Source organism: Centropristis striata, chromosome 13 (assembly GCF_030273125.1).
Source record: "Centropristis striata isolate RG_2023a ecotype Rhode Island chromosome 13, C.striata_1.0, whole genome shotgun sequence".
Taxonomy (NCBI): Eukaryota; Metazoa; Chordata; class Actinopteri; order Perciformes; family Serranidae; genus Centropristis; species Centropristis striata.
This window is the reverse complement of record NC_081529.1, coordinates 5,929,177-5,952,434: the sequence shown is the minus strand read 5'-3', so window position 1 is coordinate 5,952,434 and position 23,258 is coordinate 5,929,177. Positions and strand designations below refer to the sequence as shown.

The 23,258-nt window shown below is 38.4% G+C and overlaps 2 protein-coding genes across 2 annotated transcripts in view; one reads left to right on the top strand and one right to left on the bottom strand.

Moving 5' to 3' along the window:
- Positions 1–1,735: 1,735 nt before the first annotated feature.
- On the top strand, positions 1,736–19,805 carry flii (FLII actin remodeling protein). The gene is made up of 31 exons (XM_059348466.1): positions 1,736–1,855; positions 4,364–4,474; positions 5,137–5,208; positions 5,384–5,464; positions 5,685–5,932; positions 6,080–6,183; positions 6,388–6,563; positions 6,891–7,048; positions 7,270–7,354; positions 7,923–8,070; positions 8,180–8,310; positions 8,393–8,500; positions 8,653–8,757; positions 8,933–9,112; positions 9,432–9,514; positions 9,716–9,790; positions 9,906–9,989; positions 10,119–10,290; positions 11,228–11,335; positions 11,428–11,619; positions 11,885–11,983; positions 12,802–12,891; positions 13,001–13,140; positions 14,062–14,299; positions 14,389–14,543; positions 15,157–15,217; positions 15,359–15,487; positions 16,323–16,429; positions 16,619–16,724; positions 17,536–17,601; positions 18,074–19,805. Exons 1-31 carry the CDS (start codon positions 1,793–1,795, stop codon positions 18,206–18,208), a joined length of 3,810 nt encoding a protein of 1,269 aa, XP_059204449.1. The 5' UTR covers positions 1,736–1,792; the 3' UTR covers positions 18,209–19,805.
- Positions 19,806–21,113: 1,308 nt separating this feature from the next.
- The window catches only part of llgl1 (LLGL scribble cell polarity complex component 1), a 52,617-nt gene continuing 50,472 nt past the window's right edge, over positions 21,114–23,258 (bottom strand). Inside the window, exon 24 of the mRNA XM_059347071.1 lies at positions 21,114–23,241. The gene's annotated coding sequence lies outside the window, so the exon portion shown is untranslated. The remainder of the gene's footprint in view (positions 23,242–23,258) is intronic.

The window sequence follows — 23,258 nt, the reverse complement described above, 5'->3', positions numbered from 1 at the left end:
AATCTAGTGCCCCATTCAGTCCAGTAGAAGAAGAAGAAAAATAAGATGTTATTGTTGAATAAAGGTCAAGGCTGTTGAACAGAGGCAGCAGTCTTTTAGTATTATGGCAGATTGTCTCACAATAACCGCCGTTAGGATATTATACATATTATACTCAAAGTAATGGAAATGGCTTTTTCTCTTGAAACACTATAAAACATTTGTGATGCAAATAAAATGTATTTTGTCCATGGAATATTGACAGATATGCTAAATATACACAGGTCAAATCAAACTATGCTAAGAAAAAGCAGAACCGACACAAACTACAGGTGTAGTGTGTGTATTTTAATCCTACAACATGTAAAATGCTGCTTCTTTGTGTACGTTTTTGTTGCTTCTGTTTTCTTATCAAAGGCCACATGGAGGACTTTGCTCTTGTGATGCAAGAGGAGCACTTACCCAAAATGTTCACCTTCAATTTTCCATGTAAGTACAAGGGAATAAAATGTAATCAATAATACTTGACAATGTAATTATAAGTCTATTTAGGCTTCACTTTTTTAAATGTAATCTGAGTTGATTAGTTTCTTATTTTTGTAATCTGATATGTTTTTACTTTTTAGATGCAATCCGTTAGTAGCCTATAGATAAACCCTGTAGTATATATCTGCAAGTCCCATTAAGCAAATTAGAGGTAAAGGCAATCGTTTGGAATTAAGCTGTGGACTGACAACATGAGTACACTGTAATAGGGTAAAGGAGTCCTGTACAAGTTAAATCAAATCCAACATTTAGAAACATAAATAAATCAAGAAAAGAAGAAGGCGTGGATACCCTAATTTGAATGGCATACTTAAGATTGTAGGAAAGCATCTTAACTGGTTTATGTGTGCATTGTAAGGTTTGTAGTGCATGCAATCATGGAGTGTAATAAAATACAGCTCTGGAAAAAAATTAAAAGACCACTCTAACAAATGTTTCTTAAATCAGCATCTCTACATCTGTGGCAGCCAGTCTATTAAAGTGAAACCAATAATGATTTCTAAAGTATTTTTAAGTTGTGTTGTTTAAAAATGAATACGAACATGTTGTCTTTGCATTATTCGAGGTCTGAAAACACTGCATCTTTTTTATGTTTTTTTGTCATTTTCTTCCAATAAATGCTCTAAATGACAATATTTTAATTTCAAATTTGAGAGAAATGTTGTCAGCACTTTATAGAATGAAACAAACAATTTAATTTTGCTCAAACACATACCTATAAATAGTAAAACCAGCAAAACCGATCACTTTGCAGTGGTCTCTTAATTTTTTCCAGAGCTGTAGGCCTATATAAAAAAAAAGAATACATGAAGAACTCAAGAAGGCTGGAATTGACACTCTTAATATAAAAACTGAAAAAAATTAACCAGTTAAGTAGAGAAAACTACGGAAGAGGATTAGGGCCACACAAGAAAAAAATATATGAGTTCTGACTTTATTCTTAGCATTCTGACTTTAAACTCAGAATTCTGACTTTACTCTCAGAATTTTGAGTTTAAACTCTTTAAAGTCAGAATTCTGAGAATGAAGTCAGAATTCTGAGTTTAAGGTCAAAATGCTGAAATAAGGTCAGAACTCATATATTTTTTTCTTGTTTGGATGTAATCTCTGATCTACACTCCACAACAGAAGATGGCAGTAATGCATCTATTTATGTAGTAGCCATCCGCCATTTAAACTGAAGAAGAAGAAGAGTCTCCAGCCACTACCCTCCTGCCTGTGGACCAAAATAGACAGTTGAGGGCTGAGCAGCTGACATCAACCAGAAATGGCTGCCACCGGAGTTCTTCCCTTCATTAGGGGGGTGGATCTCAGTGGAAACGACTTCAAAGTAAGGATTTTTAGCAATATTCTTTGATTTCATACCCATCGCACTATAGGAAGTGACACGGTTAGCTAGCTAGCTAAAGCTAATTCAAGTTAGAGGCTCACAACAAACGGCTAACGGCTGAGCTAGCGACAACACTAGCTTAGCTTAGCATTGGGCGTTAGCCAGTTGTCAGAGGTTTGACATGGACAAAGTAGCACTCTGGTTCCTGCCATGAAAGTGCTGCCCAACGGTTGACATATTTCTGTTTAGGGGTGTTGGTTTGTGAAGGCTGGGGTTACTTTTTCACTTTGTTTGCCGTTATATTATTATGGGGAGTTCGGGATAAGGTAACGATAGCTCTTGTTCCCAACGTCACGTTAGCTAGCTGATTTAGCTTCACACTGTGGGCTAACTCTGGCTGTCTTAGTCAGGAGCACAAGGTCTGTGTCTGAACATGTTTTATCAGCGTTTAAGTTAGATAATTATATGGCCACAAAAAATTAACGTGAGCTAACGCTTCAGAGTTTGTTGACTCAATGTCGTCATGCTTGTGGGTTGTGACACACAGCTTAGTTTGGGAGAGAGGAAAAGCAGCTCGGCTGGCAGCAGTGACAGCTGATATCATCTGGCATGTTTTTGAACTGACAGAACTATTTGTGTACTTAACGCTCGGTGCCATGTCGGTATGGAAGTAGTACAGAGGAGCTGGAGAAATAACTTATCAGTTCGTGAATGGCTGGTGAGCTAATTTCAGACAGTGACATCATTTCCTCTGCCAAGTTGTGCCCCAGATCACAATGACTGTGAGGTTTCTTATCCGGACTAAAGTAAAATACTGTCACCCTGTTAAAATAATCACCTAACTCATTTTTTCAAGTTTTGCAGGAAACACAAAAAACTTCACTAAAAGTGTAACATATGACATTTATTGATCATTTCACTCAAAAAGGATGTAACAAAGGATGGCTTTTGGCATAGTAATAACACTGTGTTAATGACATGACAAGTATCATGAGCATTAATGTTACTTCAAAGTGTCATTAATTTTCATGACACATCCCATGTCATGTTTATGACACACTCATGTCACTCTTATGTAGACACCTTCAAAATAAAGTGTTACCATATCTTGCTTAAGTCACAAAGGCATGTTCAAAAAATGCCTAAGTCACATTTTATTTTGACTTAGGCATACTAAATCTGCTTAAGTCACACACACTTGACATTGGCCATTATCTTAAAGGGGTAAAATCACATGATCTGATCAACTGAGGATGTAGGCGATTTTACCATAGGTGGCCGGCGTCATGAGGAGATGATTTAAGCAAAAAAAAACCAATTTTGACAAAAAATGGCTTAGGCGATGACTTGAACAGTGTAACGATATAGACTGAACATCATAGTTGAATTTACTCATGATGCTAGTTGCAAATTCATTTGACATTTCTTTATGTCATACCCACCCATGCAACAGTAACACCAACAAGGGTGATGTCTTCTAATTTTATCAACACACACGTTAAATGTACTGTTCTCAAACTTCTGTATTGACAAGGTTATTAGCTATGTTTGATACATTTTAGTAATTATGATGTGTTTGCTGCCCTTTCCTTAAATGGATTCTCCTGTGGTACCGCTACATATAGGGTCTTATGTTAGTATTTCCAGTTGAAATGATTTTAGTAACCTAAATAGATTCATATTATTACATCTTTTTGTTCAGGTTTGCATGTTGTTACATGTTTACATGCTTTAATGTTCACATAAAAAAACACAATTTTTCTTTCTGAATTAGGGTTGTTAATGTAAATTAGTGTACGTTATTATGTTTATTGGAGCTTATTGAAGAGCTTTTACGCTGTATGTGCATGGGACACTCTTTGTTGCTCTGAAGGTTTCTGTTGTGAGAGCCACAAACTTCACTGAGAAAAAAATAAGAAGCTTAAACCCTGCTTGTTGGTAAACGATTAGTGATCTGTTATGGGTCCACTATCGATAAGAAAATGATTAAGTCCAAATTTGCATCCCTCATCTGAAAATACCTGTATTATATACTGTCTGACACACTCCGTTTTAGTGTCTGTCTCTTTAAGACCCCTCCTGAAAGATTCCAGTCTGCTCTGATTGTTTAGTGTTTAGCATCTGTATTTTGTGTCTCTGCACCATCATTGCAGCTGGGGAATCACTGTAACATCACTGTAGCGGCACTTTCTACCTATATATATTTAGTATAGTTGTGACATCACACCTTAGAGTCCTGACGGCTCGTTTAGTTGCATGCTTTCTGAGTATGGGCTGTGTACATTTCTCTGTGAATTTAGAGTTAGATACACAATATTTATTTCACCCAGACCTGCTTTATAATTATATTAAGACATGGAAATCTCACTTTTTTTACAATATGGAACCTTTATCCTTGATCAAGACATAGTATTGATACATAAAGCTATTTCCAGTATTACTGATGTCAGGAGTAATTCTCTCTCCTCTTCTTTGTCTCCCACCTCTCTCTCCTTTCTACCTTCATAGGGTGGCTACTTCCCAGAGCATGTCAAGTGTATGAGCAGTCTGCGATGGCTGAAACTCAACAGGACAGGACTGTGTTACCTCCCAGAGGAGCTGGCCTCTCTGCAGAAGCTGGTGAGACAGTCAGGGCTATTTGCTGGTTATGAGATTGACCTCACATCTCTAAATATGGAGGCATAATTTTATAATAATGGTGTTGCTCTTTTGTTCTCTAATCAGTTTGTTTTAAATATATATTATTAATCATAGGCTAATATTTCCGTTACACTTTTGCTTTTCTTGTCAACCATATCAACCTATATTTATCTAATTTGACGTACCATCTATACTGCATTGATATAACAATATTTTAATATCTAATGAGTCTATGCATACGTTTTGATACTTAATGTGTGGGAAACAAAGAGCCCAGTAAACCTAACCTGATTAAGAGCACACACAGCCCTACTTTAATCCCCAATAAATCTGATAGGATGATCTAATCTAAACCTCCAAATCTTCACCATGGTGAAAAGGCAATCCATGCTTATGGTGCTTGATCTTACCAGGTGTAGGTAAATAAGATTAGACTGTTATCGTAGTTAGGAGTCACAGTGTCTGGGCTGTGTTTATCTGCCTTGGTTTTATCCTGTTTGCAGTTAAATCATTCTATCTAACAAATTGTGCACAAAGTACATTGCAAAGCAGTGACCAGGGCATTTGAAGAGTGTATTTGAGGTTTCATATTATGCTTTGTTCGTAAAGTGCAACAGAACATCTGTGTTTTTCTTCTTTAGGAGCATCTTTCAGTGAGTCACAACAGCCTGACCACTTTGCATGGAGAACTGTCCAGCCTACCAAACCTACGGGTAACTGTCACCCACACACAGAAGAAAAAAAACATAAAAGCCTGTGCAGATTTCTTCCACGTGCCATAAGCACTGTTGATTTCAGTCTAATGCTCTGACTATTGTCTGTTTCTACTTGTAACAATGTGTGGTAACAACAGTGTCCTAAATAAGTTTTACTACTGTGTGTGTGCAGGCGGTGGTAGCCAGAGCAAACAACCTGAAAAACTCTGGAGTCCCTGATGACATCTTTCAGCTAGATGACCTCTCTGTGCTGGTAACGATCTTACACGATCCTTCCTACATGCTGATCAAACTTTCTTTTACAGTCTTCCCACAATCATTTCAACAGTATGCTTCCTTTTCTTATTTTCTGGTCCACCACCATAACATTAGACAGATCACATTCCCTCTTTTTCAGTTCATTCAGCAACTTTTTTTTTTTTCAAAACAGTATTTTCTTTAAAAACAATAGCTTTTCCCTTCATTTCCTGCAGGATCTGAGTTACAATCAGCTGACAGAGATCCCCAGGGACCTGGAGAACAGCAGGAACATGCTGGTGCTGAACCTGAGCCACAACAGCATTGACGCCATCCCCAACCAGCTGTTCATCAACCTGACAGACCTGCTGTATTTAGACCTGAGCGACAACAAGCTGGACAGCCTGCCACCGCAGATGAGACGCCTGGTTCATCTGCAGACTCTCACACTGAACAACAACCCGCTGATGCATGCCCAGTTGCGGTAAGAAGACATGATTTTTAGTGTTACTTCACACCTTTACTGGAACCCACAGAAATTGATGGTTCTTGTTCTCATTTGGCCTAAAGCTAAGTGGTAAATTAATTTAGACAGAAATATTAATGCTGCTCTGACTCTGTGTCTGAGCAGCCAGCTGCCAGCCATGGTGGCATTACAGACTCTCCACCTGAGGAACACCCAGAGGACCCAGAGCAACATGCCCACCAGCCTGGAGGGTCTGACACATTTAGCAGGTAACACACACACACACACACACACACACACACACACACACACACACACACACACCACTCTCTGTTTCTTCCAGATGACTCATTCAGGGACCTGGCACATTTTCCTTCTCACTTTTACCTCTTGCCCATGTGGTGCAGTTTTTCCACAAGTGTCTCACTATTTTTACAAACATATGTTCCCTCTGTCCTTCCTGTCTCTTCCAGACGTTGACCTGTCATGTAACGACCTGACTCGGGTGCCAGAGTGCCTCTATTCACTGGGCAGTTTGAAGAGACTGAACCTAAGCAGTAATCAGATCTCAGAACTGTCCCTCTGCATCGACCAGTGGACTCAGCTGGAGACGCTCAACCTGAGCCGCAACCAGCTCACCTCACTGCCTGTAAGGACAATGATCTTAACACAGCTGTCTCAATAGGACAGCTTTTTGTGTTTAGAAAGCTAAAGCCTAAACCTCTCTGTTTAAACATATTCACCTCTTAGAAATCTAAGAGATGAATATCTCAAAATCTTTTTGGACTATCTATGTGGTTAGATACAAAGTAATATGTACATTTTGGTGATTCAAGTTTTTAAAGAGTAAATTGAAAAGAGCAATTAGTTGACTTTTTTTTTCAGAAAAATTCTGTGTTTTTAATCAAGTAGTTACTGATTAAGTTATTACTTTATAACTTGTGTAAGATTCCTAACGTTTGTTTTCTTCATCCAGTCTGCAATCTGTAAGCTGGCCAAACTGAAGAAGCTGTATGTAAACTCAAACAAGCTGGACTTTGATGGGCTTCCACCAGGCGTGGGCAAACTGTCCAGCCTCACTGAGTTCATGGCTGCCAACAACAACTTGGAGCTCATCCCAGAGGGACTCTGCAGGTGAGCTTAAATCTCAGATTGAAGCTTCTGTGATTGTATGTGATAGTGGTTCATAAAAGTCAATCTTATTTTTCACATCCCAGTTGCTGATTCTTCCATCTAACATGTTTTCCTAGAAGGCTGAGCCTTTATGAAGAACAGATCTCTGTACATGACACTTTTTAAATCACCACAGAACAATATGCATTAATATGAATGTTTTGTTGTGTGTCGTTGTGTAGGTGTGGTAAACTGAAGAAGCTGGTGCTGAATAAGAACCGCCTGGTAACACTGCCTGAGGCCATCCACTTCTTGACTGACTTAGAGGTATAGTACAATACTGATGCCACTAGTAAAGCGCTCAGATAATACTGGATTTAAACAGTGTTTATATTGGGTGAATGGTGGATTGATGTGGGTTTGATTACTTTGTTAGTGTCAAAAATAGGATATAAGGAACCTGGTTAACCTCCCTCTTCTCGAAAGAAAAATATAGGACATTTATTCACAATTTTTACGATAACAAACTATGTTGAATTAGATATAAAAAAAAAAAGTTTACAATTAGACAAACAAAATGTAATAATATGTATAATAACATATCATAGAAAAATTGTGGAACATTTTTTTTTTAAATTACAACTATATAGTGATGCTGTAAATTAAATAAAATGATTTAACCCTCTGAACCCCAAGCAGTTTTAAGGCATTTCAAGTAACAACTCAAAAATGCCTTTAATGCAGTATTACACAATTATAATACCATAAATCCTAAAAATAAAAAAAATCTGCAACTAATATTTTACATTTCATTGACTGGTCTCAATCTCTACAAATTTGTATCATTTAGTAAAAGATGAACAAAATACTTTTCCATTAATTTATTTTTGTGTAGGTTCTGGATGTGCGTGAGAACCCCAACCTGGTGATGCCTCCTAAACCAGTGGACAGAGGAGCAGAGTGGTACAACATTGACTTCTCCTTACAGAACCAGCTCCGGCTGGCCGGGGCCTCCCCTGCTACTGTAGCTGCTGCTGGAGGAGGTACGTGTGTTTATGTCTGTAACTGTTTGTAGGCTTGGTATGATTGCATTCGGTATTAGTGCTTTTTCTTCTGTCAATAAAAACGTTCGTTCTGTGTGTGTGTGTCCAGGAGCCAGCCCCAGAGATCCCCTGGCGCGGAAGATGAGGCTCAGGAGGAGGAAGGACTGTTCTCAGGATGATCAAGCGAAGCAGGTGCTGAAGGGCATGAGTGATGTGGCACAGGAAAAGAAGAACTTAGAGGTGAGGGGAACGATAAAGAAGGATGGCTACACAGCCCGCAGGAAGAATGGCAATTTATGAACTAAGAAATCTGCTTTTGCAGGAGAACGGGGATTTGAAATATGGTGATTTAAAGACCAAGCGCTGGGACAAGAGTCTAGAGAAACCTCAACTGGACTACTCTGAGTTCTTTTTGGAGGACACGGGGCAGGTAATCTATCTGTGTTTTTGTCTCTCTCCTATCTTAGCTGCAGCCAGCCAAAGTGCTCCGAAAGATTGATTATAAAAATGTCAACATAGATTTTTCTGCTGTTCATTGTACAGATATCAGTGTAAATATCTCTTGTGTTTCCCGTTCTTTAGATTCCAGGCGTGTCAGTGTGGCAGATAGAGAACTTCATTCCAATACAAGTGGATGAAGCTTTCCATGGCAAGTTCTATGAGGCTGATTGCTACATCATCCTCAAGGTAACACATCAGATCTGCCATCATTGTTATATCATGTCAATAGACTGTCATCTGACAAATTGGATTCATTAAACAACCTAGATTATTCTCAGCTATAGCTGGAATAACTGTAAGCTTTTGCTGTCTTTATTTACCAGGACATCTTTATACATTCTTGTTTTTGCTATGTATGTAGACTTTCCTGGATGACAACGGTGCATTGAGCTGGCATATCTACTACTGGATTGGCCAGGAGTCCACTCTGGACAAGAAGGCTGGCGCTGCTATTCACGCCGTCAACCTCAGGAATTGTCTCGGAGCAGAGGGCAGGACGATACGGGAGGAGATGGGAGACGAGAGCGAGGAGTTCAGCGCTGTAAGTAGAACGATGCTGTGTATACAGAACAAATATATTGTGGTGAGATATGGGAGAGCAATTATACACACATCATGTAGGTACATTTTGTGACATGGAGTCAGTGTGTAGGCGTTACCTTTTTTCTTTATTGAAACATATATTCCTTATAACTGTAAAAAAAAAATCAAGATACTTCTGATACTTCACAGTGAAACATACGTTTAAAAAACTGTTTTATTTAATGTTTTTATTGGATGCAGTACAGTATCTCTATACCTATATAGACATTTGCACTGCTGCGTGCTGTTTTAAATGACTGTTTCTGTCTTGTGTGCAGGTGTTTAACAATGAGATCTCCTACATTGAGGGAGGAACAGCCAGTGGATTCTACACTGTGGAGGACACACACTATTCTGTCAAGTAAGCCGAAAGGAAATTTTATTACTGCTTTGTTAACAACTATGAATTGAAAAGCTGCATATCAAGTTTTATTGTAGTCTGAATGAATATGTATATGAACCCTGTGTGCTTATAGCACATTCAGCTGTAATTGAATGAGTATGATGTAATGTAAACTACTGTGTCTGTTTGGTTGGTTTAATACTTTTGTGTGTTCATCAGGTTGTACAGAGTGTATGGCAAGAAAAACATCAGACTGGAGTCTGTACCTCTGAAGGCCTCCTCCCTTGACCCTAGGTAACTCACACACACCCTTTCTGCCTTGTATGTGACGTGCATTTGCAGATTGCCAGTGTGGCACTTTGGGCATTGTGTCATCCTGTTTTATCTTTTTTTTTTTTTTTTTTTGCAGGTTTGTCTTCCTGTTGGACACAGGGTTGGAAATCTTCATCTGGAGAGGAGCCAATGCCACTCTCAGCGGCACCACAAAGGCCAGGTAGGACACAAATCAATAAGTAACACATTTTTCTGCCACTTGGAAGGCAAATCTCAAGTTAGGGACACATTTGAACATAAATGCATTGATGCAAAGGGTAAAAATGTATGATCTGTTTTCATCTTTCAGGCTATTTTCAGAAAAGATCAATAAGAATGAGCGTAAGGGGAAGGCGGAGATAACAACCCTCATGCAGAACCAGGAGCCTCCAGAGTTCTGGGAGGTCCTGGGAGGACAACCAGAGGAGATCAAGAAACACGTACCGGATGACTTCTCCCCTGTCAGACCGAAACTATACAAGGTAAGTCATTACAGTGTGACTCTCCATAACAAATTCCCTCCTGTGATTGTTTTTGTGGTCTACAGTAGAAGATATACGTGCAGATTAAAGGCACTATGTGAAATTTTCAGAAACTGTTTGCATCGTCATCATTAGCATCATGTTGCTGTCACATCCATTTTTTATCATGTTGATCCATCCGTAGTTTATCATTTGCAAATTGCTTTATCAGCTAATGCTGTGAAGCAACCAGCACCAGATCCATGCAGCATAGCGAAGTTACAGCATAGCGAAGTTACAGCTAGCTACGGTTAACCTTAGCTCAGTTTACAGCTAGCTAATTTGCAACCCCTGCCTGGCATCACTCTTGGCTAGTAGAAAAGCAATCGTTTCTATCGGACTCTTTTGTGCAAGACTCAATTTCTACGCTTTCTTAGCATTAGCTAGTGTTGCACACTGCTGACACTGTAGGGGAGCTGAAGAGAGTCAAGGGAGCACATATAAACATTAGAGGCAACAGAGAAAGTCTGAGAGTCTCTGTAATGTTAAACATTTTTACACATTAGCAATACAAAGTTGCACCTTTTAGGGAGTGTAGGTGTAATGCAAATTGGTCAGTGTTGTAAGAAGTGTGTAGGATTTACTTGAACTTCTGCTTCATCACCAGCTTGAAGTCACGTGTAACTGTATTTTTAGATGGCCCAATATGCTGTGCAGTATGTGGGATAGGCCTAATACCAAAAACAACAAAAATCTCTATTGTAACTGAATCAAACAGGTTTAATATCAGTTGGCAGACTTAAAACTGGTCCGACTTTACACTTTTACAAGTGAATTTCCATGCAACAAGAGGTCATCATCAGGTGACAGAGGCCAAATAGTTTGTGACCTACAGTATGTACAAGTGCTAAACAGGAAATCACACTTGACTGATGTTTTCTTTCTCATTGTCCTGTAGGTGGGCTTGGGTCTGGGCTACCTGGAGCTGCCACAGATTAACTACAAGCTGTCAGTAGAGCACAAAGACCACAAGATCAAACTGGACACTTTGCCAGAGCTCAGACTGGTACGTTCATCTGCTGCAAGTTTTCTATCATTTTTTTCTATTACCTGTTTTGTTTTTTACACCCTGCTCCACATTTCCCTGCCTCTCCTCAGTTGCAGTCTCTGCTGGACACAAAGGGCGTGTACATCCTGGACTGCTGGTCTGACGTGTTCATCTGGATTGGGAGGAAGTCTCCACGTCTCGTCCGAGCTGCTGCCTTAAAACTGGGTCAGGAGATCTGCTCCATGCTCCACCGGCCCAAACACTCCTGCGTCACACGCAACCTGGAGGGCACAGAGTGCCAGGTACGTTGTGTAGAGATGCATAAATCCACCTTACTAACTACTTGCAGTCCCACACAAATTCATTCTCATAACCACACTTGTGGCCGTTTCTGTTAAAATTGCAGTATGTAAATGTGAAACTGCCTACATATTATTATGGTACTTATCAAATCCAGTGTCATGGTAACCACATTATTTAAATGCTAGTGTGGTGTTTACCTCTTATCCTGCACAGTTCAGCACAGTATAAATCAATTGTGTTGCTATTTTCTTTTCTCTTCCTCAGGTGTTCAAGTCCAAGTTTAAGAACTGGGATGATGTGTTGAAGGTGGACTACACCAGAGCAGCTGAGACTGTACAGAAGCAGGACAACCTACAGGGCAAGGTCAGTGACAGTGATACATATGGAAACAGTCAAGAGCTGATATCTGGCCACTAATGTCTACATATCAGCTCTTAAATTAAACCCTTTATGAGCTATTTTTGTTGATATTATTATATTTGTCCAAACAAATGCACAGCGAAAAGAAGCGTGATCTGATATTTTTTTCTATGACTGTATTTGTTTGTGTAACCCCTGTGCCTCAGTAGGGACATTTTTTTTTTGTTTTATATTCATAAAGTTATATGAGATACATTTTTTTGCAAAGGTGTGAGGTTTGCCCAATGGTCCAAATGTACTTTATTTTCCTGTTTTCCACTAGGGGCATTGCTGCTGTATCATGGGGCACTGCAGTGTTTTATGCAATGCATCAAAATCCATGTTGTTGCTGAACATGGACATATCTCATACATTAGTATACAGAAAATAATGAAAACAGAAAAAATCATAATACTTTTTCATTATGTAAACAAATTGCCATATAAGTATTATTATATAACTATATTGCACTAATTGGAAGTAGAAAATAACATTCATTTGAGCAAATTATTCAATTTGTGTGTTGGTTTTATGTAAACAAACTGACATTTAAAAGGATTAAATTGAGGCACAAGGGTTAAATAAATAAAAAAAATCCAGACTGCACACTACAGATCAAATTCTTCTAAATAACCGAAGTGAGTACTGTAGCTAACAATAGTAATTTAAAATCTACACTTCTACACAAACCAGAAACATGTTAGATGTGTGTGTGGCCTCCAGATCTAGCTGCTGGTGTCTGGTCATCATCACAGTCTGTTTATCTGTGTTTTAACTGTCAGGTGAAGAAGGACGCGGAGCAGAAAGACCAGATGAAAGCCGACCTCACAGCCCTCTTCCTGCCCAGACAGCCAGCCATGGCCCTGACGGAGGTAACAACACACACATGCTTATTCTTTCCATTTATACTCACTATTTTGACAGGTAAAATGTCCCTTTAGCATCCACTTTTTTTTTTACATATTCATCTTTTCCGTCCAGGCTGAACAACTCATGGAGGAGTGGAACGAGGACCTGGATGGTATGGAGGGATTCGTGTTGGAGGGAAAGAAGTTTGCTCGCCTGCCCGAGGAGGAGTTTGGCCACTTCCACACACAGGACTGCTACGTCTTCCTCTGCAGGTAGGGAAGTGTGTGGCTGTGTACTGAGGTCGGGATCAAGCAGAGGTTAGGCCTGAGGGGTTACATTGAGCCAGATCACTAGAATTGTCTTTTTTTTTCTTTTTGTAGTTGAAAGTAAAAGATTAAAAATCGATTCATTGGTTTTTAAACAGTAAATTACAGTTTATGGAGTATACAGGGCCTTATGATGGCATTTCCACCAATGTGATGGGGAAAACATTTTCTTTTTTACTAGCTCTTTAGATTGACATGCTATTTTTTTTCGTAATAAATCTCATTATTATGAGAGTTTTTCATTGTGTATCCAGGGTAAGTAAGTCATTATTTTGAATTGTTATTTTCTCGAAATAAGCAAGTTAGTATTTTGAGAAACTATGTCATTATTTCGTGACACTAAGTACTTTTTGGATATAATTAAGTTATGATTTTATGAAAGATTCCCATTATTTTGCCATACCAAATCATTATTTGGAGATAAGTAAGTCATTGTTTTGAGATGGCATTGTTCAGAAAATAAGCAACTTTTTATTTCTGACAAAATTTCTTATTATTTGAGATACTAAGTACTTTTTGGAAGTAAATGAAGTTCTAATTTTGAGAAAGATTCCCCTCATTTTGCCATGCTAATAACATTATTTTGAGATAGGAAATCTGTATTTTAAGTCAGTTTTTTTTACAAAATGTCTTATTATTTTAAGATAAGAGATCACAAGGCTTAAGTTCACGTGTCTTTTTTTTTTTTTTTTTTAAATGGCAAAAATGTGCCTCCATACTACCCTGATAAAAATATATATATTTTTATTATAAAATATATAATTATATATAATATATAATATTTTTTTATTATATATTTATATATTTGCATTCACACATAGAAAAGAAGTGTCATAGCCTTACGCTAATCTCACTCTGCTTTCTTAGATACTGGGTGCCTGTGGAGTACGAAGACGACGAGAAGGAGAAAAAGGAGGGCGAGGGCGGGGGCGGTGAAGGAAGAAAAGCATCAGCAGCAGAGGACGACGAGGACAAGCAGCCGGAGGAGGACTTCCAGTGCGTGGTGTACTTCTGGCAGGGCCGGCAGGCCTCCAACATGGGCTGGCTCACTTTCACCTTCTCACTGCAGAAGAAGTTCGAGAGTCTTTTCCCTGGAAAACTGAAGGTATCAGATAGACTTCGTTACATTCTTGTAAACTGATGTGCTGCAATATTGTGCTGAATTTCATAACTACCGGCTCTCTTCCTGTTCAGGTCGTACGTATGACCCAGCAGCAGGAGAACCTCAAGTTCCTGTCCCATTTCAAGAGGAAGTTCATCATTCACAAAGGGAAGAGGAAACAGAAGACTGATGCTGCTCAGCCCTCCCTCTACCACATACGCACCAACGGCAGCGCACTTTGCACCAGGTACACACAGCGCTATTCTTACCTATTATCATCCACACACACTAGCACTGTGACAAGTTTCCTCCAGAGAAGTTGTTGGAGCTATTTAGTTCTTTTTAGTATTTAGTTGTCTGTTTAGTTTATTATTAACAATGACTATTGTTTGATTATTTTAGACGTTTGTTTATTTTGATAATATTTTGTTTTGCTAGTTAATTGTTTAGTTTAATCATCATTATTGTTTAGCATATTTAGTTTACATATTATATTTTGTGTTTTATGGAATTTGGGTTGGCACCATGGGCGCCTGATGTTATATAGGTAGGTAGGTAGGCAGAGGGCCATCATGCACCTGGGTGGGCCTATGGTTTTTTACCAGCGCGAAGATAGGCAGCAGGAGCCATGTTTCTTTGTTCTTTTGTTTGCTTGCTCGCAATGGACAAAATAAACCTTTGGATCTATCAATCATGCATGGACATCACCTTCTTTGCCTGCGTACACCACACGCTCATGGTGCATCAGTGGCATTTTGATTAAGTTTGTTTTAAGTTTAATTTTGTTATTTTTTCGGACAAAATTGCCACTACAGAAGTCATCTTGATTTTTACCTTTCATCTCTCTCTCTCTCTCTCAGGACGATCCAGATTGGAACCGATTCCAGCAATCTCAACTCTGAGTTCTGCTTCATTCTCAAGGTTGAAATCTTTTCACAATAATTTCAATATAACAATAATTTGTACCAAGTCCCGCCAGAGATTTCACCCGTGTCCCTTCCTACATTTGTACTGTTTAAATCTTCTTTTTGGTTTCTGTGTAACAGTGTATGTTTCTTGCAGGTACCGTTTGAGAGCACAGACAATCAGGGCATCGTGTACACCTGGGTGGGCAGAGCTGCTGACCCTGATGAAGCCAAACTGGCCGAGGACATCATGAACAGCATGTTTGATGACACGTACAGCAAACAGGTAAATGTGTATGCCCACATATTCACACTCCTCATCCAACCAAAAAAATCACTTTTATTCCATGTGCAACTTGAAAAAACTCAGCAAATACTTAATTCACATTATTTGCCACTTCCCACATCAACTCTGCTGCAGTTGAATTGAACTAAAATTCCTGATGGTTTCATCTCTTACTTCTCAACTGACACTTCCACTGCTTTCATGTCTTACTCTGCAAGTGAGGAAGAGTTCAGCGCTTACATGTTAACTGGCTTTCACTGTTCTATCAGTGTTCTAAGTTCTTTAACTTCAACTGACACTTCAACTCCTTTTAGCACTTTCACTTCAGTTGCCACTTCAACTTACGCAATTTATTGTTAAACTGAAATTTCACCTCTTTTTTTTAGCATTTCCAGTTTCACTTTAACTCTAACTTATTTCACTGACTGTAATTCAACTGCCACTTCAACTTTATTTAGTATTTCAATTACTTCAAATGCAAGAACACATTTTCCATTATAAGCAAACATAAATGTTCTTTAGAAAATGTAGACCTTTTCTGCTTTTTTTATCATGAGTGCAACTAAAAAAAGACATACATATTTACTAATATAATATATTATTAATTTCTCTAAAATAAATTTGAAGTGTTTACAGTAATCAAGAGACATGCTGGACACAGGCTTTATGAAAAACCCTTAGAATATTAGCTCTATATCTTATTATCAGAATATGTTATCATGTATATAAATAATATATTTCCATCCCAAATTTGGAAAGATACTTTAGTCTCTGTCTGTTTAATGTCCTTCAAAAAGAACATATTTTTAAACTGATTTATCAATTTGTCTCCTAGGTGATTAACGAGGGGGAGGAGCCAGAGAACTTCTTCTGGGTGGGGATTGGTTCTCAGAAGGAGTACGATGAAGATGCAGATTATATGAAACATGCTCGGCTCTTCAGGTGAGTGAACATTGTCTGTGTATGATGTAGTCACTAGAGTTAAAATAGTGTCTCAAACTATGAATTAATATGGAATGCCATCAGCTTTTATCTCTTCGGCACTCTTGTTTTCATAACCATCCCCCCTCTTCCGTTCACTGCTGCCACTTAACTTATTTCTCTCCTCTGTTCTGCCTCTCCCTCCCTCAGGTGTTCAAATGAGAAAGGTTATTTCTCCGTGTCGGAGAAATGCTCAGACTTCTGTCAGGACGACTTGGCTGATGATGACATCATGTTGCTGGACAACGGCAAAGAGGTAACAGCTGATCAGAGATTTGTTTGAATGTCCCATTGGGATCAGTTCTATAGGGCGCCACATGAATGAGTTCTTAAACCAGGAGGTTGGGGGGGTCATAATGAGAGCGGTTTTAGCACCCTGGGGTCTCTCCTCTCAAACTCAATGAGAATTTTTAATGGGTTGGTGGTTAGATGCCTGAAATAAGGTCTGTGGTTAACACAAGCTGAACAGATATTCACTTTTTGTTGTACGACATAAATAAATTAGTAAATACCCCACTTGTGAATTTTTTTCATGTCCTTGCTAAAGTGGCTAAATGAGACTACAGTGGTTGTCGGGGACTTTAAACATCATCACGCCAGACACGGACAGGAACTCTCTCACTAGTCCGCCTTACAGCGTCTAGCCGTGTTTATCAGTTATTAAACAATTTATTGGGCTACAGTTTTGGTAGCTTGTCAGAGACCATTTGAAACAGAAAGATGTTGAAGTTGAATGTGACGTGGTGTAGTTAGCTATAGCATAACGTTAGCTTTTTACTTCTGCCCGCTGCATTAGCGCTTCAAACATCATTCATGTTGTGTTCATTTTGTGAAGATTATCCTGAACAAAACTCAGAAGCATCAGAAACTTATTTTCTGCAATGATCCTAAATCCAATGCAAAATTCCCATAGGAGAATTCCCAATAGACCCCATGGAGATGCTACTTTGTGGTTGGCCTACAAAAATATGTCATTTTGTTTGCTCTCTAATAGTAATACATTTAATTCAATAAATTGTTTTTGATAAATTTTTGTGTTAATGCTTCATTTCCTTGTTTTCCCTCAGGTGTACATGTGGGTGGGTACTCAGACCAGCCAGGTGGAGATCAAACTTAGTCTCAAAGCCTGCCAGGTTAGTGAGAAACAGCAGTTTCTGTATGCATTTTTTTCTGTTTCTGTGTACAGTACAGGCCAAAAGTTTGGACACACCTTCTCATTCAATGCGTTTTTCTTTATTTTCATGACTATTTACATTGTAGATTCTCACTGAAGGCATCAAAACTATGAATGAACACATATGGAATTATGTTCTTAACAAAAAAAGTGTGAAATAACTGAAAACATGTCTTGTATTTTAGATTCCTCAAAGTAACCACCCTTTGCTTACTAGAATATAAGACATGTTTTCAGTTATTTCACACTTTTTTGTTAAGTACATTATTCCTCATGTGTTCATTAATAGTTTTGATGAATTTACAATGTCAATAGTCATGAAAATAAAGGAAACGCATTGAATGAGAAGGTGTGTCCAAACTTTTGGCCTGTACTGTATATTTGTATTGAAATGTTTTGGTGCCCATCTTAATAATGCTTTCCATCTCCAGGTTTACATCCAGCACATGCGCGCTAAAGACGGCGAACAACCCCGAAAACTGCGCCTGGTGCGAAAGGGAAACGAGCCCCACTGCTTCTCCCGCTGCTTCCACGCTTGGGGAGCTTTCAAAACTACCCTCGCATAGACAAACACACGCTCACACATACATCAAAGTTTATTCGCTGCCATGTAATTTTCTACAAGTAAGATGATGATGATGTCTATGCCTGACCCAGCTTTACCTGAGCTCTGACCCCTCCCGCTCAACGCTGCTGCTCCACAGCCTCTTGACCAGCAGGTTACTGTCAGATTCCGCCTACAAAAACAGATTTCAGCACAAAAGCCCATAAGCGAAAGTTCCCCTGGTCAAGAAGCTGCTGGCTGTTTTCCTGTCTTTGGGACAAAAAATATCACTTTTTTTCTACAAGCTTTTTTAGCAGCAAGTCTGAATACAGTTGTTAAATGAAAGAAGAGAATTATGTTTTGAGATAAAATAGATGTACAGAGGCTTTATAAAAACCCAAAGGGAGTCAATGCCCCGACATATCGATCTGTCCTGCTGCTTTCACGTGACTCGTGCTGCATGGTCGTTAGTTTTCAGTGGAGGAGGGAGACGGGAGTCACTCCTCCATGCTTGGTGCCATTTTGCGCAGCTCATTTGAAGCAGTTTAAGGCAGATAAAAAGATTTTTTTTTCATCATTGAGGGACTGTACGGAAAACAGCACTATAATGTTTTTCTGAGGAATGTTGGTTTATACATATATTTTTCTGTTGTGCGGACTATACATGGTATGTTTGTGTGTTTGCCCCGTGCGCCTTCATTTAAATGGGGATGGCCTCTTTCCCTGGAGTCTGATTGGTCGCTGTTCTCACCTCCTTTAACTTGCCCACTGATCTGAGTGAAAAGTGAAGAAAATTGACTTCCATGTTAAGATGCTTTGGAGTCTTTTGTTCAACATTACGTTACATTTATTTGGCCAAAGAAGTCTTGAGCAGAGGTCCAAGTTATCGTGTGAGACAGAGCCTTGTTTTATGTTTAAATGTGCAATCAGCAGAGTTCGGGAGATACTGAAACGAAATAATACTGTATTCTTCTACGTTACAGGCTGCATTCAACTTGTCAAAATGTTTATTTTCAAGAAAAACTGAAGAGTTTCTTTCCATAATGTAGTATAATCATTTTTTTAAAAGATACAGTTTTCATGTTGGAAATTCTAGAGCTTTAGATTTTAGTGTTGCTTTCTTTTTTAAATATGTTTGTCATTTTGGGACAAAACTCTTCAGTTTTTTGTATTTGCAGATTTGAATGGGAGATCTTTTGCACCATATGAGAGACATATCTCAAGAATACAGTTACTTCTGGTTCCACTGATCTCAGATCGATAGTTCGTATGGTTAGCAGATGTGTTATGACCAGTTTAACCACTTCTCGATCAGTGCTTCCAGAGTCAACTTGTAAAGTACAGAACTGCTGCAGTGCTTCTTGTGATCATGTGACCTGTGTAATGTAGAGACATTGGTCCAAGCAAGATCTATCGATGTACGGTATTCTCAAATGGCTGCAACTACCATCATTTAGTTTCTTTATACTTTATAATTGTTTTGTGGGGTGAATTGTATGCCTGGTAGTGTGTTTGAGTCCTACACATATATGTATGTGTATATGAATATGTGCACATGCTCCTGATGCCACCTGCAGATGCTTTATTTATGTATTTTATATTAAAATAAAATCTCACATCACGTATTTTGTCATCTGGGTTTTTTGCACTCTTGTATCATTTAACAATGAAAAACCCTTGGAACAATTATTAGAAACAACTGTGTGGGGAGCAGGGAGCATGACAAATAACCCACAGGATTTGTGGTAAAAAAAATTCTTAGTATAGTACGCCTTAAATAAGTCATACACCATTTTATAGTATACCATAAAAACTGTATTCTATAATAGTATAATAGTATAGAATGATGTCATAGTATAGTGTGATCACTTTTCATAAAGGGTCATCAAAATTAGTTTGTCCAAAAATAATGAAAAAACACCATATTATGGGAACTCAAAGTGACACCCTCAAAAAAAAGTCAAACTATACTAGTATGTTGGTTTTCTGGCTTAAGTGATATTTTAAAAATGCTTAAAATGGGTCAGTTATAGTCTGTTGATACGTATTAGAGCATAATATGGCCGGAAATGACAGAATAACACAGATGTCCAAAAACTGAACAATTGTCATGTTGAAAAATGATCAAATTTTAAAATGTCTAAAATGCTTAAAATGGGTAAATTATACTCTGTTGACACATGTGGCAGAATCTTTTTTCCAAAAATAGCGAAAATAAACACTAAATTATGGGATGTTTAAAAATGACCCCATAAAAAACAGTCATAATATAGTATGTCGATTTTTGTCAAAAAATTTCAAACTTTAAAATGCCTAAAAATGCTTAAAATGGGTCAATTATAGTCTGTTGATACATGTGGCAGAATCTTTTTTCCAAAAATAGCGAAAATAAACACTAAATTATGGGATGTTTAAAAATGACCCCATAAAAAACAGTCATACTATAGTATGTTGATTTTTGTCAAAAAATTTCAAATTTTAAAATGCCTAAAAATGCTTGAAATGGGTCAATTATAGTCTGTTGATACATATTACAGCATAATATGGCCAGAAATGACAGAAAACACCATATTTTGGGGTTTCCAAAAACTGAAAGTCAAATTTAAAATGCCTATAAATGCTTAAAATGGGTCAATTATACTTATATATGTAGTAGTTTGTCCAAAAAGAGCGGAAATATCCACCATATTATGGGATGTCCAAAAATTACCCCCTTTATTAAGAAAAGGTCATAGTATATTATGTCATAATTTCATAAAAAGGTCATATTATAGTATGGAATTAAAATTCAATAAAAACTGTCAAAGTATAGTAAAATTTCATTTAAAAAATAGTATAGTTTGGCATAAAAAAAGTCAGTGATGTTGGTCATAACAACTCACAGAAAAATGTCATATATGGTACGGCACAAAAAGACAGTAAATCAATTCCCATAGAGAGTAAATAATTTTATTAACATTCACAATTCTTCATCAGCCAAAACGCTAAATGACCCGATTAAAATCCTACACACAAAACTGAATGACAAAGTAGAAACAAATTCATCTTAATTGTGGAATTACAAAAGTAAATCGTGCCAGCTGTAGCATCAAGGGGTTAATAATTTGTGTCAACCAGAGCACCAAAACAAACTAACACAAAATTACAAAAGCATTAATATGATTCCTACCTGTTGAGCTACATTAGTTAGTAGTGAGGTCCCTTTTTTACTTTTTATTTTGTTTTACGTGAGGTGAATACTGAGCGGTTTTAGGCTACGACAGGTTCTACAGTTCTATCGTCTTACTCTATCATCGGCTTGCCGTTATAAACCTGTCTTTTGTAAACCTAGGTATAGATACTGTTTATATTTTTTTTCTTTTTACACAGTAAAACTTTTTTTAAAAGTGTTAAAAATACTGGTGATCAAAGCTCTGCCTCTAGCCAATATTACCCAGAATGCACCGATTCACAGAAACCCACAAAAGACATCTCCTGGGTGCATCGTAGTACACAGTACATTACACTTAGCATTCAGACTGACTTTGCTTCCCGTGCCACACTTCCCTGAGTCCCGTCAAAAAGATTTCTGCATGAGATGATGTAACAGAGGATGGAGGATTTAACAACTCCAGTTTTACCACATTCTTTACCTTCTCTTTATTTTTTAACTACTGGGAACGCTTTTCTTTTCTTCAGATCTGATTTTAGCAAACTATCACAATGTGTTCTTAATAAAAACAGGATTTGTCCAATTCTGACTGATAGATAAATAATGTATATGCAACTCAGGCCATGCATTCAGCAATAAAGGTATTTCAAAAATATTGTTTCACCGAAATCTGTCCTTAAAGGGACATGTCACCCAAAATGAAAAAACACATTTTTTCCTCTTTTCTGCTTTTGAATTTATCAATTGACATTGTTTTGGTGAGTTGCAGGGTGTTTTTTTATATTTTGGGGTGGACTGTCCCTTTAAATACATAGTACCGCCTTTGCTTCCCTCTTTACCAGCTGGTTCCCTTTGAAATCAGTGTGATTCTTTCCTCTTGCATCCTCTTCCTCTTTCTATTAGTCATTAAAATATCTTTACTTTCTTCAATACAAAACATATGTAATAGAACATCAATCTTTGTATTACAAAACGCCTCTTCATTATCCAAGTCCTTTTTTCTTCAATACCAAGAGAGTAGACAGAGAGCTTCCCAAAACCCTGGTGGTGATGTGCTTGTGTATAATAATAATATATATGTAAATTATTGGCTCACTGATGTGAAAACAGCTGACTTCAGCCCACACAGGACACTGGGAGAAGCAATTCAACTGCACTTAATGGCACCCGGGAGGGGCAGCATACAAATTGTACAGCTTTCAAATATTCAAAATACTACATTTTTCTAGTCTTACTCTCTTGAACTCTACAACGCTCCCTTTCAGTCTCTGCTGGATATTTATTTCATAAACGCGGGTCATTTACAGGGCTGTGGTGGCGTGCAAAACAATCCAACACATCCACGAGCAATCCACAAGCTCACTGGTTCCAGTTCCAACCTCAGACCGATCCCAGCGCGCCTGTGGATAAAAAAATAAAAACACAGAAACGTCACTGGTCTCCTACGCAGGATAGAACAGCTCTTTCCTCGAAGGCTGAGCCGCAGCCATTACGCCTGGAGACCGCCATGTAACCATCCGAGGGTTTGGGAGGAATGATCGCGCAGAGCATTGAGATGGATGACGGAAAAAAAAGTTCAGTTTTCAGTGAAATCAGAATCATCAGGTCCATCCGGGCGCCACACTGTGCTCAGTATGCTGCGTCTGTCTCCACGTGGGAGGAAATGTCATGTTTCCAGAGTGGTTAGAGAAGAAGAAGATGGGGTTTTCTTCCAGCGGGAGGAAAAAAAACAACAACAACATCAACAAGAGTCCGTATGAAGGCTTTCTTCCCGGTTTGTGCCAGGCTGACAGGAGAGTGCAGAGTGCTGACTGAGGGGGCTCCACAGTGGGATGATGGGAGATGTTTGTGGTCCAGCACTGAAATCCGGTCCATCCAGACCACTTGAGCCCCTCCCTGTAATACTTCAACAACAAGCACA

Coding starts and splice junctions, on each gene's coding strand:
- flii (XM_059348466.1), top strand. CDS start 1,793: ATGGCTGCCACCGGAGTTCTTCCCTTCATTAGGGGGGTGGATCTCAGT. Junction 1,856..4,363: donor TCAGTGGAAACGACTTCAAA/GTAAGGATTTTT, acceptor CTACCTTCATAG/GGTGGCTACTTCCCAGAGCA. Junction 15,488..16,322: donor ATGACACGTACAGCAAACAG/GTAAATGTGTAT, acceptor TTTGTCTCCTAG/GTGATTAACGAGGGGGAGGA.